This window comes from Delphinapterus leucas, chromosome 1 (assembly GCF_059928025.1).
Source record: "Delphinapterus leucas isolate spDelLeu-1000000601 "Yukka" chromosome 1, BTC_Dleu_Yukka2, whole genome shotgun sequence".
Taxonomy (NCBI): Eukaryota; Metazoa; Chordata; class Mammalia; order Artiodactyla; family Monodontidae; genus Delphinapterus; species Delphinapterus leucas.
The window spans coordinates 47,409,877-47,428,149 of NC_143129.1; the positions used below are offsets into that span (position 1 = coordinate 47,409,877).

Below are 18,273 nucleotides of genomic sequence, written 5' to 3' on the forward strand. Positions count from 1 at the left end.
TGCGCGTCTGGAGCCTGTGCTCCGCAACGGGAGAGGCCACACAGTGAGAGGCCCGCATACTGCAAAAAAAAAGAGAAATATTTGTATCAAAATAAAGAGTTATATAAGCTTGGACCCAGAAGGGCTAATTCTACATTATCGCTAAAAATTTTGATTGTGAAAATAAACAGAAAAACCTTGTTTCCTAAGAGTTCTTTATTACCACAGTTTTTTAATACTACAGGTTTTCACCATAGACGTTTTAAAAGTTGCCCTTTTTAAAAAGAGAAGAGACACTATAAGAATATTATAGGGTTGTGCTTCTTCCTTAATTTCAGATTTTGTTACCTCTGAAAGCAGAACTTTAGAGATCACATACCTTGGGCCTAGAATAATGCCCATCTGAGGATGATTATTGGTATGCAATATTGTTAATGTATAATAATAGTAATAATGGTAATTAAGATGATCTTTTATGTAGTTAGAACTCAAGCAGGATAAATTGAATATGAAGCAGTATGCTTTGGGCAGGTTTTGATTCTTCATTTGTTGGTCTCATGTCAAAGATATATGTGTTTGGTGGTCTAGATGGAAAGAATATCATACATTCAAAAAACAATGAACCTTCTGGACCTCTGATGATCAGGAGGCTCAGCGTACTGCATCCGATGGGCATAGAGTGCTGCCTTCCCACATGGTTACAACTGAAGGAAGAAAGTCTGGATGAATCATCTGCTGGCATGTGTTTCTTGAATTGTTGGCTATTTTGGTGTCGACTTTTATGTTGAGAGTTTCATGTTTTAATGACAAAAGTGTTCACTGGAAATTATAGCCTGGAAAAGAGAACCACTTTCCTGCTTCTGCAAAAAGCTAGGTAAGGCATTGATGTGGGGTAAAGTAGCTGTGGAGTTTTATATTCAGATTGTATGAAGAGTAAACAGAGCATCTAAAATAACCACTTGCACATTGCAACAAACACATCATCATTTGCTTAAAAAAGAGTTATAATTACAGTTGACGAAGCATGGACACCATAAAAAATGCATTAGTTTGGCTTGACACATTAATTACCTGTTTTTGCAGATGTTTTTATGTATTGTTGTGTGAACAGTTTACAAAATAATTACAGGAAAGTCATACGGAAAATAAACTAAGTGGGTGGTTTCTCATCTAAATATTTTCATTCATGTGAATCTGTGTGAGGCACAGCTGCTCTATAGCAAAAGCAGAGATGAGGATTCTCGAGGTTTTTTTTTTGTTTTTTATTAGATGGTCTCTGTCATCAGTATCACCACATTTTAATATCTTTAGCAGCACAGTTTAAAAACATAAAATGAGAGGGTTGGTTTAATCCCTGTGATTACTGAAAAAAACCTTGATTCTGATCAGAAGAAATGTAGATATCTACGAGTATTTTAAAATAATCCAAACAAAACTAAAATACCCTAAGTGAAAAACGACTGCTATTTCAGTGCTGGCAGGTCATTAGGCACTTGGGCAAGGATTTAATCATTATTTTGTTTTTACTTGAGTTACATACTTTTACATAATTTACATCTTAAGCTATATCTTAATTAAACATTGAGCTAGTTATAAATTGCATGGAAGTTCAGCTTATTTATTCTCTTTTAGGAAGTATTAAAAATGTAAATCTGCTTTTTCTCAGACGATTATACTGTATTTCTCTTAGTGGTCTCAAAGTGTGTTTCATTTGAAAAATAACCAGGTCATTGTGTCATACTTTTACAAACTGTTAAGACACACATTTTCCAAAATTGTAATTGTCAAACAATAGAGTTCATAGGCTTCATTTTATTTTACACAATGATTTATAATTACTTAGAATATCTGTGTTGTATTTTCCTCACGGATACTGTAATGATAATTTTTCATAAAATTAAACCAAATATAGATTCTCTTTTCAGTCCAGCCATGCCACTTCTATGCTATATTCCTTTTTTATGCATTTCACCTGCACAGATGATAAAGACAATAATTATACACATTTTCTGACGTGTATTTTATGTGACTATTATGAAAGGCACTAAGTTATAGAAGGAGATAATTGAATCATCTCTAGGTGTGAAGGTATTGTAATCAGACTGTGTAATATTGGTGCAAGATCATTCATTTACTTTTTCATTCATTTGTTTAACAAAATTTTATTGATAGTCTTCTATATGTAATGTCCTATGACAACATTGAAATGACCATAAACATTGAGATGACTATGTGTCTGGAACATAATAGATGTTCAGTAACTGTTAGACATCTTTCCTTCTGAAAGGGGTAGGAGAGGCAGGAGTAAGTGGTATGGAGAACTTTTTCACTCTTGTGTCGTACTTAAAGAAAGCCAGTTGCTGGTAGGATTTTCTTTGTTATCTTGAAATGGGCTTCACATGTGATATACTCTGGGGGTAGTGTTTGACACATACTTTGAATTGTTTAAATGTGGTGATATGTAATTTTCACCTTAAATCAGTCTGAAGAAAGATGGGATGGAGTCTTTTCTAATTCTAGTATACACTACTAAGGCAATTTAGTTTTTAAGGTGGGGACGCATTAATGGAGTCTATGAAACTTACAGAATTGAGAAGAATTAACTGCTTATAATCAGTATTTCTGTTGATCATTTTTACATCCTCTCAAAGGAAATGTGATTCCATATCATGACATCAAGAAAACAGTTGTTGAACTGAGTCTTCCATAGATTTGCTGCTTCTCTTAAGATGTCTCTTATAGCTAGTGAAAAATGAGCAAAAGCTTTTGTATGGTTTGGGGGACTTTCCATATTTACCTGTGTGGCAGATAAAAAACTGTAAGTTTATGTGGAGTTTCCTTTCCAGATTTTCCCCTATCTTATTTTTATTCCATCTTATAAGACAAAATTTAGCTTTTTGGTTTTAATTCTTTATTCCTTTTTCCTTCAATATGTCTCTAGCTCCTTTTAATCTTTTTCTCTTAATCTTTTAGAAGCCATTTGATTAGAACATAAGGGACACTTAGGGGATTATTATCATCATCATCATAAGGAACATTTAAGGGATTGTTTATTTATTTACTTTCTTACTTAGAAGAGTTTATTGTCAGGAAGAGACTGTGCAAGCAGTGTTGTTTTGAAGGAATTGAATGATTGGTCTTTTGGGTTCTCCCCTTTAAAAATGCAAAACAAAAATAGGTTAGGGAGCAGAAAGAAATTGTTGAATCTAAGAGAAGGCTACCTCTGTAGGCATTTAACACCCTATGGTCTAACGATGTGTTAGTTTTCACACAGTATTACTGATAGCAGTGTTAAAAAACAAAATTCAAGTGAGTAAATTTGAAGATCTAATTGGCATTATTAATGGATTCATGAATTGGGCAGCATCCTATCTAGCAAGTAGCAGGGAGCTCTAAGGAGCTCCAGAAAAGGAGACGTTTTTAAAGGCAGAAAGCGGGTGGGAAAAGGAAGTCATAAATAAAAATAAGGATTATTTTGAGCAAGGTCACCTTCCTTTGGGGTCAAAAGGGTTTATCATGCATATTATCTCACTGATCCTGACTGAGAAATTCCAGATTGATTGGTTAAGATTCCAATCCTGGGAAAGGTTGAAATTACAGTTAGGCTAGGTATTAAGTCTTGGTTTGGTGACATGGGCTTAGCACAAGTGACTCCATTTTGGACCTGTTGTTTCTTTTTCTTTTTTTTTTTTTTAAATTCTCCCCTTTTGATCAAACTCTTAGCTTAACTGAGAAATGTGATCAAAGTTTAAAGATTATTATGATTATAAAAAAGCAGGATAATTCTCAATGTTTGGGGTGCATTTTGGAGCCATGGTCCCCAAGATCCAAACCAATCAAAATCAAATAAGTCAAAGAACAACCCTGCTGAAGGAGTCAGCTTTTTAACCAAGTGGCTTGCTCAGTGATTTTATGGAATTGAGTTTCAGCTTCCCCAGAAGTGTTGATCCAGGCATAGCAAGTGGTGTTGACCACAGCACAGACACCTCCCTGCTCAGCTAAAAGATAATTAAGGGCTATACTATTATGAGGAAAAATTTTGGCCAGAGAGTCTAAGGATTTTTGGGGGGGCAGCTATTGTTTCAGTAGCAGATAACAGAATATCTTCAAGAATTAAGGAAAATTTTTAAATCACATTCTCAATTACATTTACTTTTGACTAGGGAAGCATGGCCTTGCCAAAGGAAGTGAATTCTGAGTCATGAACATCTCCTGGTAGGTCTTTTCTAACTTTCTGATGTAAATCCATGGGAGTTGACCAATGAGGTGACTAGTTCATTTGTGGAAAGTTAGGGGTACAGTTGGGTAACCTAAGAGGCATTGCACAGTTGTACGCTAGCCATCTAGGCACGCATAGGTCCGAGGAGAATGATAACCGCCACAAACAAAGACAAAGCCTATTGGGGCACAAACCATTCCCGTTAAAGTGATGCTGATAATGGACCATTCACAGGGATTGCTGTGTTTACCGTTCAAGCCAGAGGTCAGTTAGGATTTCAGTGCATACGGAAGGAAAATCTTTTAGCCTGAAATAGTCACACACCTTGCAAAGATGGGTGCTGCTGGTGAGATCTCTTAGTGAGTGGGGACAGATCTGATCTAGATAATCATGGGAATGTGGGGGGGGCAAATGACCTAAGTTATGTAGGTAATTATGTGTCATTGGGGAAGTACAGTTATAATTGGAGAAAGGTAAAAAATGGTATTTCATGTTCTGGCCACAGGAGTTGAACTTGGTAAGACACTTCTTACTAAGAAGGGGTGAGTGGGGTGTTGATCATAGTTTCCAGTGACATTGGGAATAGAAGAAAAATTGGTCACAGGGAGGACCAGGAGATCTCTAGTATCATGGATAGGTCGGAATCTTTGGTGACAAATCCAGCAGTCTGAGATGTTACTCTGCTTAGCATTGGACTGGGAGATATGGAAATGTTTTTCCAGGCTAATTCCAGAGTAAATGAAAGAAAGACAAGAATAAAGGGTTTCATGTTTGTTAAAGTATGAAGTCTTGATCCAGCATCATGGGCAGAAGCAATCTACCTTGATGTCAGCTACTTCTCTTCCTTGACAATTTGATTCAGAGGTCCTTACTGTCTGCACAGGACCAGAGGTCAGGTGGAGCCTTCTTCAGCTGTGAGACATATATCCGAGGCTCAAGTCTCTGAAGTTTGACTTCCCTGCCATCTGGGCAGGGAAGAGGACCTGGTTATAGTCCCTTGTAGTCTCTTATAGGAGATTCAATGGCAGCCTTTAAAACAAAGGCTTTAGTGACTTTAAATTAGAAGGGTGGGAGAAAATTAGAAATGTTAGTTTGGAGAGTGGTAGCCAGATATTTGAGGAAACTAGAAGAATTTAGGATCTAGTTCAGTTTATAGGTGTATAACGAAACCTCAAAGACAGTTAACAGGGTTACTCTAAAATAGACAAAGGTGCAAACATAATTTTTCTCCCTGCAGTTATCCCCACTTCTTTTTTTAAAGGATAATTACAGTAAAACTAATCAGTTTGCATTAGACTTGGCCTGATTATTTTCATAAGTGCAGCAAGAATAGTGATTGATTGTATAAGTTCTTTTTAAGACTGCTTTGGTGGAACTTTTCATGAGGGATCTCAGATTGAACTCTTAAAAGCCTTTGAGGCTAGGAAGCCAATCCAAGCATCATCACTAGATTTTACCTGCAATACCTACAGTTTGAGTGAAGTCCTCTCTTTTCAAGGTTCCTGGGCCTGTCAGGAAGTATAACCTTCCATACTCAACTGGTAAGGCTGACGGTAACCCTGTAAGTAAGGCACCAGGCCAATTTTTCCGAGCAGTTCCTTAAAGCTGTCTGGTCATATCTGAGTGTATACACATTTCTGTCAAATATGACATTCTAGTTAAAGTCTTGGTAATATAGCCAGTGTTTCCAATTGTGTTCTGTTACAGTGAGAACAGATTCTTATTGAACTTATGCAAATAATGAACTTTATTGCCATGAAGAGAATACTCAGGAGTTTCTGAATTTTGGTGGGATCAAGTAGGGAGAAAAAGTAAATGTTCCACTTTAGTTCACAAATGTATGTTACCAAATTGCTGATAGCGTTAAAAGAAGAGATAAAAGGATTTCCTTAAACCTGGAAAAACAAAAGAACCAGCAATGTTTTAAACAAAAAGTCATAAAAAATTATAATCATCTTCATCAGTTCATTCAGTTCTATGTAATTATTTCTTTTTTTAAATTAATTTTTATTGGAGTATAGTTGCTTTACACTGTAATTAGTTCTTGATCTTCATCTTTTGTTAGCAGTTTTATGAATCCAGTTTTTCCTTAGAGTTCTATAAATTCTTAACCAGTTGGTGTTATTATCTGAAAGTTACCAGAAACTAGTATCCTAGAGTACTTGTCAGAATCCTTTCTAGAAATTTCTCTGAAAAAAGAAACACTTTTGTAGGAATGCTTTAGCAAAAGCATCAGAGTAAAACAATAACCGTCTGTAAATGTCAAAAGACTTAAAATGCCCATGGTTAAAGATCTGACTAGAGTTCATTACAGTGCAGTTGACAAGGGAATTTGGTTATTTCTGTGACACACAACACTCCAAGACAATAACTAGAATTATGACTGATAACATTATCAGATTTATTATTGTGTTATTATAATGTCATTATATGTATTATAATGTTTTATTATAACTGTCAGATATTAACATATATCAGATTTCTAGGAACTTCATACAATTTTTAGAGTACTTATATACCTATATAAATAGAACATAAAGAAGGCCTAGTATTTTTATTTCTCAATGCTTCACATGTAATTTAACATATCAAATAAGTCTAATTAGTTTAACATCTATCTTTTTATGAGAAGAGAGAACAAATCTTTTGAGATATGCCAGGGGCCCTCTGGAAAAATCCCAATGTTAGAGGTCAGAAAGACTTCTTTTAGAATTTGATTTTTGGAAATTTTGTAAAAAATATCAAACGGTTTAAAAACACTTGGTCAAATAGGGTCATAGGACACTACGAAACAATGCTTATGTATTGAACCAAAGTGACAAAGACTTTACAGGCAAATATAGGTTACATAGTTCTGAGCAAAACTTACTTTTTTTAATATCCAGAGGACTAGGTTTAAGAAATCAAAGACCCGATAAAGACAACAGGGAACATAGGTGATGATTTTGACAGGACACAAGATCTTTGTGTCCCCCACCTCCTCCCTGGCCCTGGCAGATTGTTCAAAAGGTAAAGGAAAACCTTTTATAATCTCTTACTATTAAAAGCAGACCAGTAGTCCAAGAACACTTTGTCCCTTTTAATAGGGAGAAACTCAAATTCTAATTTTACACCAGCTTACTTTTGGTATTGAAACTTAATCAAATTCATTCTAATCTTAGCCAGTCCTGATCACACATAAAATCCCTTTTCCTTATTATTTCTAGTAGTTTTAATTACCTACATGAGAATTTTTAACCCTTAGAAACCTTTAATTTCTAGTGAAAACTGGGAAGTAAGCAATTATGAACTATCTTTTACATTAGCATTCTGTGGATTGGCAGATTCATAAATACTTCCTATAATTTCTAGAAATGTGTTTTCTCATAGACAGTTTCTCAGTGTGGCATAAAACATGCTTATTAATAGACCCAAAATGCCTTGAATTTCTCTGTAAAAAGAAGCAAAAATTAGATAAACCTATGTTCAGTAATTAATCTTTCAGTACTTTACCTTGTTTGGAAGTGATCTAGATACTTAATGACTGTCCTTTAATTTAAGTTAACAAAATTTCAGGTTACCAAAAAGATTTGGAGAAACTATTGGAAAGTTCACCTAAAAACTTTTTATCCTACTGACATCTATTTCATTTACTTGTTTTTAACAATTATGTTTAGACTGCCCACAAAAACTTCATGAGACATTAGACAATGTCAGTCTTCATCCCAAGCCATTTTTCTTGCTGACAAATTTTATAAGAGATAACATGAACTTATTTAATCTTTAGTTAGCCTAGGCTGAATAAAAGGTGTATATCAACATTATTTTTAGTATGATAACTTTAAAGACGTGTCTGTTTTAATTAAATCAACAAACGTAAAATGAGCTTTTACTTACTAAAGATTATCTCAGATTGAGTGAATCTCAAAACCATTGGGTTAATTTTTCTTATGTTTTTAAGAATTTTATGAATACATGATTTATATAAGCACTTAAGTTTTTTTGTAAGCCAGTTAAATAGAGCTCTTTTTTTTTTTTTTTTTTTTTTTACGGTACGCGGGCCTCTCACTGTTGTGGCCTCTCCCGTTGCGGAGCACAGGCTCCGGACGCGCAGGCTCAGCGGCCATGGCTCACGGGCCCAGCTGCTCCGCGGCATGTGGGATCTTCCCGGACCGGGGCACGAACCCGTGTCTCCTGCATCGGTAGGCGGACTCTCAACCACTGCGCCACCAGGGAAGCCCCAGAGCTCTTCTATAAGTTAATTTTGGCAATACTATCCAGAGGTAGAAAATATATCTGTAACACATGTATATAGGCACATGTGAACATGTAGACAGATGCGAACAGGGACCTCATAGCTTCTGTACACTTGGGATTTCTCAATTGCTCAAGTTCCAAGTGACCTACCCTCTGTCCCCCTTCCCCCTCTTTTTTTTTTTTTTAACTGATAAGAACTACCTCTCTGAAGTTGGTACTTTAATATTTACATCTCAAAGGCACAAGAAAAGAATGCAAGTTACAAGTCTTTTAAGATAAATAGAGGAGGTTTGGGGATTGGAAAAAGGAATAGGTGAATTTTGGACTGCCTCTAGAGCTGCATTTCTAGTTTTGCAAAGATTTGTAAGATAAGGACAGTTGCTCTCAGTTACACAAGGAATTGGGTTGTTATTTAAATGCCATCATAGGTTGATCCACCCGTAAGTCCTTTTATAAGGGCTTTAGAAGTTTTTTCTTTCCTGCTGGGAACATTATTTTAGTTTAGGGGAGAAGGCCTTAAAAAACAGTTATTAGCAGACTCCGTATATTAGCTTCCAGTTTGGCCAACTTTTGACCACAGAGCTACTTAAAATTAAAAAAAAAATCTTGTCAATTTTCAGCTTAGATAAACAGTAAATATTTCTGGCAGTATTGACGAGCCCCTTGGACTTAAGAGGTATCCCCTAATTGGGTGCAAAAGATACTTTATTTTTCTCTTTATTGGGTACTACAGACAGAGATCCAGAATTGACTCTGGTAATAATTCTCACCCTCAACTGGCTTCTGCCAGTTTTTCCAGGGTCCCACCTGCAAGGTCTGAGTGGGGTTTAAGTGGAGAATGTATCTCTGATATTTACCAGAATTTGGCAAGGTTTTAAATTAATTTTTAATTTCCGTTTCCCCTTGGTTGTTTAAGGGAATGATGTAGCAATTTACCAGAAAATCCTCAGTCTCATTACCTCTGAGAGAGATCCTTACAGGGTCTTTCTTTCAAAGGCATAGGGGTTCCTGTATGGCCATTAACTTGACGGACTTTTGTTTATGGCCTTGTAGTCTCTTCAGAGTGGAAAGACAATTCAAACAGAAGATTACTAGAATGAGTACTTAATAAAGGAAGACAGAGGGGGCAGTAGGAGTTGTGTCTGTCTTTTTTTTTCTTTAATACATTTATTTATTTATTATTTATTTATTTTTGGCCGTGTTGGGTCTTCGTTGCTGCACACGGGCTTTCTCTAGTTGCAGTGAGCGGGGGCTACTCTTCATTGCGGTGCGCGGGCTTCTCATTGTGGTGGCTTCTCTTGTTGCGGAGCAGGGGCTCTAAGCGCGTGAGCTTCAGTAGTTGTGGCACGCAGGCTCAGTAGTTGTGGCTCGCAGGCTTTAGAGTGCAGGCTCAGTAGTTGTGGCACACTGGTTTAGTTGCTCCGTGGCATGTGGGATCTTCCCGGACCAGGGCTCGAACCCTTGTCCCCTGCATTGGCAGGCAGATTCTTAATCACTGCACCACCAGGGAAGTTCTGTGTCTGTCTTATACTCCTTTGTTTTAGGTACCTCTTGTGTCTTTAATTTTTTGTTAGCTTTTTGTAATGAAACTTTCAATAAAGTTCTTTTGGCATTTTGAAGCCTTTGGAAGCTACTGCATACCAGTTAAAATATGTATCCTATTCTGTTTGTTTAATTGGGGAACTCTTACTTTTAAGTCCACTTCTTAAGTGAATGATCTTGTCTAATTGGAATGTTCCCCATAATGGCCACTGTAATTCTGGGTTGTTTTTAGTAATATTTTGACATTTTTGTAGATATCTACAGTTTCCAGTATTGTAGTTGTTAGACATAAAATAAGCAGGTATGCCAGAAGGGTGTGCTTAACTCTTTGGATTTTAAGGATCCCATTATTGTTTTTATTTTTTTAGCTAGGCCTTTGGTTCTCTTGGAGCCAAACTAATACCTAAGAGGAGTGTGTCATAGGGTTGGGGATTATGTGGTGTTTTACAGTGTACCTCTATGCGTGGAAATTTCCTTAAGGTTGGCAAGTGACTGAGTGTCAGTAACCCATTCTGTGACCAACTTATCCTAACTTGGGAGTCTTTGAGTTAGGTGGTGGGTATTCTAACAGATCTTAAATGCTCAACCCATATGCATCAATTTTGAGGCTGTTTTGACTTCTGAGATTCCTATTAGCATTTAGCCTTTATCTACATAAAGTAAGGCAAAAAAATGTGTACCTTAGTATATACTGGGTCCTAACCAAGAAAAGGCCCTGTGTGTACCATACCAGTTCCCCAATGTGGGATGTGGGACCTTGGACTGGGGAAAGCATTGAACCAGCAGATCTCAACAAATGTGGGCTGTGGACTGGGGACCCCACATAAATAGGAAACTGCATATTGCCACTAACAGTACCTAAGTGGATCCTGGAACAGAATTAAGGGCTGGGGATTCCACTCAAAAACCTGGGAATTGCAGTCCATAATAAAGCTAGGGACCTGGGTTCCAGGCAGAAGTGTCCACCAGCTCAAGCTGTCTTGCTCTGTAAAGGAAAGCCAGTTATATCTGAAGCTTGATGCAAAGAGAAAGGAGCTCAGAATTGAGAGAAACTTACCACTGAAAGAAAGACAGTGAACGCAAAAAGAGGTTCACAGATACCACACCTGTCTTTCTTGTCCTCGAATGCCATCAGAAGTTTGTTCACTTTGGACCCTGACACTGACACCATATCTGTTAAAAGACAAAATCCAGCTGAGTAAATTTGAAGATCTAATTGACTTTATTGATTCCTGAACCGGGCAGCATCCCATCTAGCAAGTAGAAAGGAGCTCCACGGAGCTCCAGAAAAGGAAAGATCTTTAAAGCCAAAGAGGGGATGGGACAAGGAAGTCATAAACAAAAAAAGATTATTTTGAGCAACACACCTTCCTTTGGGAGACAAAAACGTTTATTGGCTGGTTACCTCCCTGGTGCTGACGAGGAAGTTCCAGACTGACTGGTTAAGATTCCAGTCCTGGGGAAGGTTGAAGCTGCGATTAAGTTAGGTATTCTAAAGTTTGGTGACATGGGCTTAGTGGCTCCATTTTGGGCTGTTTGTTCTTTTTTTTTTTGCGGTACGTGGGCCTTTCACTGTTGTGGCCTCTCCCGTTGCGGAGCACAGGCTCTGGACGCGCAGGCTCAGCGGCCATGGCTCACGGGCCCAGCTGCTCCGCGGTATGTGGGATCTTGCCGGACCGGGGCACGAACCTGTGTCCCCTGCATCGGCAGGCGGACTCTCAACCACTGCACCACCAGGGAAGCCCTGTTTCTTTTTTTAATGGCAGAAAAACTGCGTAAACAACATTGAAAGCAGTTATAGTTGAGGCAGTGCCTGGGCACAACTGTTATCGTGACTATTGCTTTTACTATTCTCTGGTGCCTCTTTGAACTTCTAGGTTTCACATAATACTTAGTTTAGAAAAAACATTAATAGGGGGTTGGTTAAATGCAAATGGGCAGCAGATTCCCTGACTGACCAGGTTTGTTATTCACGGAAAGGCTGATGGCTCTAGATTTGTGGGTGATGTGTAGAACCGTAAATTACAGTTTTTCTCAAGGTTGCCTTTTGTTGTCAGAACACTTAGCATAAGTCAGAAATGGTAGGCTTTACCTGAAAAGAACAAAAAACCCATTGAATATAATAAATCAGCACTTAAAAAAAAACTCTAACCACCAAGGCCATCTCAAACAGGCATATATTCTTTTATGTGACTGAAGTTGTTTAAAAAAAAAAAAAAGGAAGCACCAACAAACAAAAACTTATCCCAGCAAACCCAGGTTGATTTGGATGTTCTTCCTAATGTGATAAATCTGAATGAAAACCAAGCATGCTTGACCAAGAGTAAAGTGATAGAGCCTCCAGTAGGGCCTACTGGAGAGTGTGGAGTAGAGATAGGAATATAAGATGTGACTAAGTAGAGTCTTATATGGGGATTAAATTCTGTGCATGTGGAGACAATCAAGTATGGTCAAAATACTCTTGAAAATCCCTTAAAATTTCCCATAAAGTACAAGTGTAGACATACTGGCTTTCAAGAAGTCTGACGTAGCCAGTTCCTCCTTTAACATTGCTTTTCTTTTGTTGAATCAATGATGAGGCAGTAGCTATATTCTTTTTAGTGACTAAGGATAGAATAACAGAATTGGAAGAATTAACTTTTTATTCTAGTTCGTGAAACTGATTTTCATTATTTCTGTGAGTAAAAATGCCTTTTTTTTTTTTTTTAAATTGGTAAATGAATAAGGACCTTTGTTTTCCAAGGAAATCCTTGGGTTACAAGGATGTTTGAGAGCCCACTTTTTCTCAGAGAGGCCCATTCTCTTTTACATAGTGTGAAATTTGTACCTCTTCATAGCTCTGATTTTCTCGTGTGCCTGTCTATCTTCTTCAGTCTTTCCTTCTCTCTGATTCTACTTTATGTTGTCTGATAGGCTCCTGCCTCAACTCCTTACCTTTATTTTCTCTTCATCTTTGTTCCCATACTCGCTTGTACTTGTCCTGTGCTCTGTATTTTTCTTGCTCTACTCAGTAACAGTAGAATAATCTAATTCAAATTCAGTTACCTGAAGTGTGGTAGCATAAGATCTGGTTTAGGTTTAGGCTCTTATTTAACTTTGTGACTGAGAAAGGCATTTCACATCCCTGAGCCTCAATTTCCTTAGTTATAAAAGGAAGGTAATATATTAAATGAATTAGATATAGTGAAGGAGTACCAAATGGTGATGGTCTCTTGGGTAAATTAGAATTTCACAATTCTATTATCTATAGATTGTGCCTTCTATAATAACTTCTCTTAGTAAATTGAGTCAGGGTTGGTGCTCTGGACTGCTGGATAGCAGTTTTCAAAAATTTTCAATGACAACTTTGAAATTGCTCATTTCTATTCAACTACACTCTCTTCTTTCATGAATCACACTTTATAATCACCCTAATTCTATTCTTTCTCTTGATCTGAGGTAAAGAAATATGGGTTGACACGATATATAAAGATAAGACATCTTTTATGGTACACCAGAACTTTTTGACATAAAGGTTAGTAAATAAATAATGGAAGCAGTTTTTCTCTTTTGAATGCCAAAGCACAGTGGAAATTCTTGTTCTGTCTGAATGATTAACAGAAATGTAGAGAACTTATTGAAAGTATTGGTTTATCTTCAGGTAGAATTTTTATTTTTTTAAAAGATTTTTTGATGTGGATCATTTTTAAAGTCTTTATTGAGTTTGTTACGATATTGCTTCTGTTTTATGTTTTGGCTTTTGGCCCCGAGGCATGTGGGATCTTAGCTTCCCGACCAGGGATTGAATCTACACCCCCTGCATTGGAAGGCGAAGTCTTAACCACTGGACCACCAGGGAAGTCCCTAGGTAGAATGTTAAATACGTATCCATTTTTAAAAGCATTTATTAAGTGTCTCCCTAGATATATTACTGAAGAAATAATAGCCACATGACCTAATATGGGATTAAAAGTTGAATTCCAGGTAACCTAGTTTCCTTGAAAAATAATCATTATATGCTGCGTGTGTGTCTTAAAATGAAGATTAAGAAATTAAGAAGGTTAGAGTCAAAAATTTTGATCAAGTAAAATCTGTTTAAAGTCATATTTATGAATAAGTTGACTACTTGGAATTATTCTGGAAATCGATAGATGAATCTTTTCTTTCTGGTACTCAAAAACCTCAGTAAGTATCCTGCAGCCGAAATCTGCAAGAGGTGGTTTTCATCCTTGGCTGCTGCTATTGATCAGCAGTGCTTGTGACCTACTTTTAAGGGGCTGATAAGGAAGGAGACATAGTATGTATATTTAAGGTTACATTTAAAAAACCTTCCAGTATTTCCATCACTTCGTTGTTGTTTCCATGGAAGCGGAACCCCTATCATCAGCAGGAGTCCATTTCAACTGCGGGCTTCCGGTTCTTGTTTCTCTGTTACTATGGTGACTGCCTCGAAAGCAACAGAAATACCAAAAGTTTAAAAAGCAGCAATTTGATTACAAAATACGTTTTTTTTGTTGTTGTTTTTTTTTTTTTTTGCGGTACGCGGGCCTCTCACTGTTGTGGCCTCTCCCGTTGCGGAGCACAGGCTCCGGACACGCAGGCTCAGTGGCCATGGCTCACGGGCCCAACCGCTCCGTGACATGTGGGATCTTCCTGGACCAGGGCATGAACCCATGTCCCCTGCATCAGCAGGCGGACTCTCAACCACTGCGCCACCAGGGAAGCTCTCAAGTTGATTTTTTTGAAAAAGAAAAACGTGAAGTTTTATTAAAGCTTAATGACACTGAATTAAATAGAAAAAAAACCTAAATTGCCATAGTTTCTATTAGAGTTGAGCCTAAGAAGAACCAAAAATTCTAAATGGGGATTTAAATTAGGGCTTGAAAGGTATAACCTGCAATGAGAAGAGCTAATGATAATGGGAGTAGCAGTTGGAGTCTATGAGCAATAAGCTCAAAACTAAGAATGAGCAGTGTGTTGAAGTAGTGAATGTTTCTTATTTATGTGGCACATTTTATCTTCAAAATATGTTATAGTTAGGTGATTTTCACAGATTATATCCATTTTTCAACCAAGTAAAAATAAAAACCTTGGGTTTAGAAATTAAGTAAATTTTAAGGACAGAGGCAGGAAGCAATACTGACATTTTATTTGAGGTTTGAGGAGTTGGAGAGTTAATAAATATAGATTGTTCCACAGTTAAAAGGCTGTAGAGATCCCCATCCCTCACCAAGACCAGTTATATTTGTGAACCACTACTCATAAAGGAGAGAAGAGATGGAGTTGTAAGATAAAAGCTGTGAAAGGAAAGGTATTTAAGCAAAATTGCAACCCCAACTTCGTTGCAATTTTTCTTTTCTTTTTAAAAAATATATATTTATTTATTAGGCTGCACTGGGTCTTAGTTGTGGCATGCAGGATCTTCGTTGTGGTATGCGGGATCTTTAGTTGAGGCATGCGAACTCTTAGTTGCGGCATGTGGGATCTAGTTCCCTGACCAGGGATCGAACCTGGGCCCCCTGCATTGGGAGTGCAGAGTCTTAGCCATTGGACCACCAGGGAAGTCCCTGTACTTTTTCTTAGAGGTCTGTATTCACTCAGGGTTCTTTGGTTTACATGTGACAAAATCCACTACCTTAGGGAACAAATGGCAGGATTGTAGGTTCAACTGAAATCAGGGACCCCAGTCACATTAGGTTTTCTTTTTTGGTCTCTCGTATTTGTGTTTCTTTTTTTGCTTTGGCAGAAACTGTGGCTGCTGGCACTTCCCACTCTCTTACTTCCAGCGTCAATAACACAGAAGGACTGATTGGTCCAGTTTGTGTTGGGCCAATTTCTCCCTTCTCCAACTGTGGCCAAGAGGATGGGGTTCTATGGTTGGCCCTGCTGTGACAGGGAGGCTCACCCTTGGCTGACAAGTAGTGACTAGAGGGGCTGAGATGTGAAATAAGGTAGCAGCTTGCATTCAAACCATGTTGTTAAGGGTTAGTAGTGGTTGGGGGAGAGGTGGAGGAGTTTGAAGGGGAGGAGAAAGGGGCATTTCCCAGAAGAAATATAAGATGTTGTTCCAGGCAGAAATAAGAAGAGGTTTTTCCACCTGTAGAAAAATATTTTTCTCTTGGGGAAAAATATCTGCTTTATTGTAATTCAGTTCACTTCTAATTCAGGAAACCAGGTGACATTATTATGTAGGATTTGGTTTTGAGAGAAAAACCAAGATTGAAAACCTTTACAACTTACTGCTTCCTATAGCACTGGCTCTGTTGTAGTACCTTTTATGTATGTTGTCTCCTTTAATCTCTACAGTCATTTGAGGTATATATTTCCATTTTAGAGAATGAGGAAGAGGTTCACAGAGTTGAGATGATTTATCTTCGGACACATGACTAACGAGAGACAGAGCCAGAATTCAGATAACCAGGGTTTCTGGAATATAATCCAGGGTACTTTCCACTGTGTGATACTTACATTTTGGTTATCTTCATTCAGAAGATGCATAGGGTGAATTATAAAAACAGTACTGTGTATTAAGTGCTTTGATAAAAATGAGTCATGTATAGTATAGTATTAAATATTATTTATGCTAGGAACCTTAGACATCATATAGTACAGTGGTTTCAGACTTTTTGACTTTCAGCCATGGAATCCTTTCTTCAAATGAAATGTTATATTATAGTCGAGTATATATATAAAATGGGTAAAAGCATAGGATCATCCTACTCTGGAGAGGAGAGATCCAGGAGTATAACACCTCCTTTTTGAGATCTTGAGTTCTTAGAGGCCACTTTGAATACCCTTTCCTTAGGGAAACTGAGAGCCAGACAGGGTAAATGATCCTTGTTCACTTTCACATAATATATTACAAGGATTTAAATCACATTATTGTTTTCAGTTGTAAGGTGGGTGACAATTTGTTATTAATGAATAAACCCTGATGCTTAAAAAAATCAGAGTGAATTTAGAGTTACCCTAAATAATTTTATTCTCCAGTTTGGTGGTACTTTTATAGCATATCACATCCATGTCACAGCTTTTAGTAAATGTCTCTTGCACTTAGTCCTATTTGTTGAGTTGGACAATCGTATACTGTTTGGGCTAGGCCAGTCTCTTGTCCACAGAGCTTTTTACATTACATTCTTTATATATCGGCTCCTCTTATAAAATACATCAAGTTCTCTATACATATTTAAACAGGGGCGTTTCAGAATTTAGATAAATGAAATTCATCTAGAGACCTTGCTGATATGAATAACTTTAGACCTTGCTGATATGAATAACTTTGATGTCTGTTCCAATTTTGATCTCTCTCTTCTTTTCAGTTAGAAATGTGAACAAGTGGTAAATTGGGTAAAAGGACGTTAATCTTCAGTTTGGATTAAAGAAAGTTTATTTATTTTTCACATGTCCTGACTTCTGTTTTTTCCTTTTAGGAGAGTCAAGCCCTACTCGTCGAGAAGCTGTGAAGAGAAGAACCGCAGAATATCTCATGCGAGCAGAGAGTCTCTCTAGCCTTTATGTGAAACCTCAACTTGATGATGTATCTCAGGTATGTCTTATGTTTCATTTTATATTTTCTTTAGCCATTTTTGCTGTTTTGTCTCTCAGTTTTATTTCTAACTAGAATGTTTGAGCATTTTGGTCTTTGGAATTTTATCAGTGATTTTCTTACAAGGTGTTGGTGAGAAGAAAAGCATTAAAGCAAACCACCAAAAGTGGAATAAAATGGGACTCACTTTCTCCTTCTCTTTCTTGGCCCTTTATTCTTTACTCCATCCCTAATATCACCATGTGTAGAATGACAGTAATTTATACTGAATTTTATTTGAAAATTTTAAAGTTAAGTTATGATTCTTATACTATTCCTGCACCGTTTATTGATTCATGCTAAAACTGATTATTTAAGCATAAGTCCTACAAGTAGCAGCTATAGATTACCTAGAATTATAAAGGTATAATTCTAACAGGGATATTTAGGTTATTTGGGGCTACCCCTAGTCTTGTCTGGAAAGCAGGTGAATGTTTAAAACATTAGAAACATTTTGGTTTATCATTACTGTTTTTATGTTATGTCCATCTGGATTTGGCAAATTTCTGGAAGAAATTTTTCTGTTTTTTTCTTTTTTACTTTATATGAAACTAAGTTTTTTTTTCTGATGCAATTTAAGACTTATACCTTCTAGAGGTGGGAGAAAGTGTTTATTTTCTTAATTGATCTAAGAGGCAGGCAGGCTTGTTCACATCTCAACTCTGTCCCTTGAAGCCATGGAAGATTGGACAAGATACTTAACTCCACCTCTTAGCTTCAGTTCCTACATCTG

The 18,273-nt window shown here is 37.1% G+C and overlaps 1 protein-coding gene across 6 annotated transcripts in view; it reads left to right on the forward strand.

The window, feature by feature from the left end:
* Positions 1 to 18,273, forward strand: part of RPS6KC1 (ribosomal protein S6 kinase C1) — a 244,848-nt gene that overhangs the window by 106,029 nt on the left and 120,546 nt on the right. For all 6 annotated transcript variants that reach the window (XR_016392839.1, XM_089909628.1, XM_089909646.1 and 3 more), the window contains one exon: positions 17,386 to 17,501. Coding sequence is in view for 5 of the 6 variants with exons in the window: in XM_089909628.1 (XP_089765754.1) it covers positions 17,386 to 17,501 (116 nt within the window). In the remaining variant the exon portion in view is untranslated. The remainder of the gene's footprint in view (positions 1 to 17,385; positions 17,502 to 18,273) is intronic.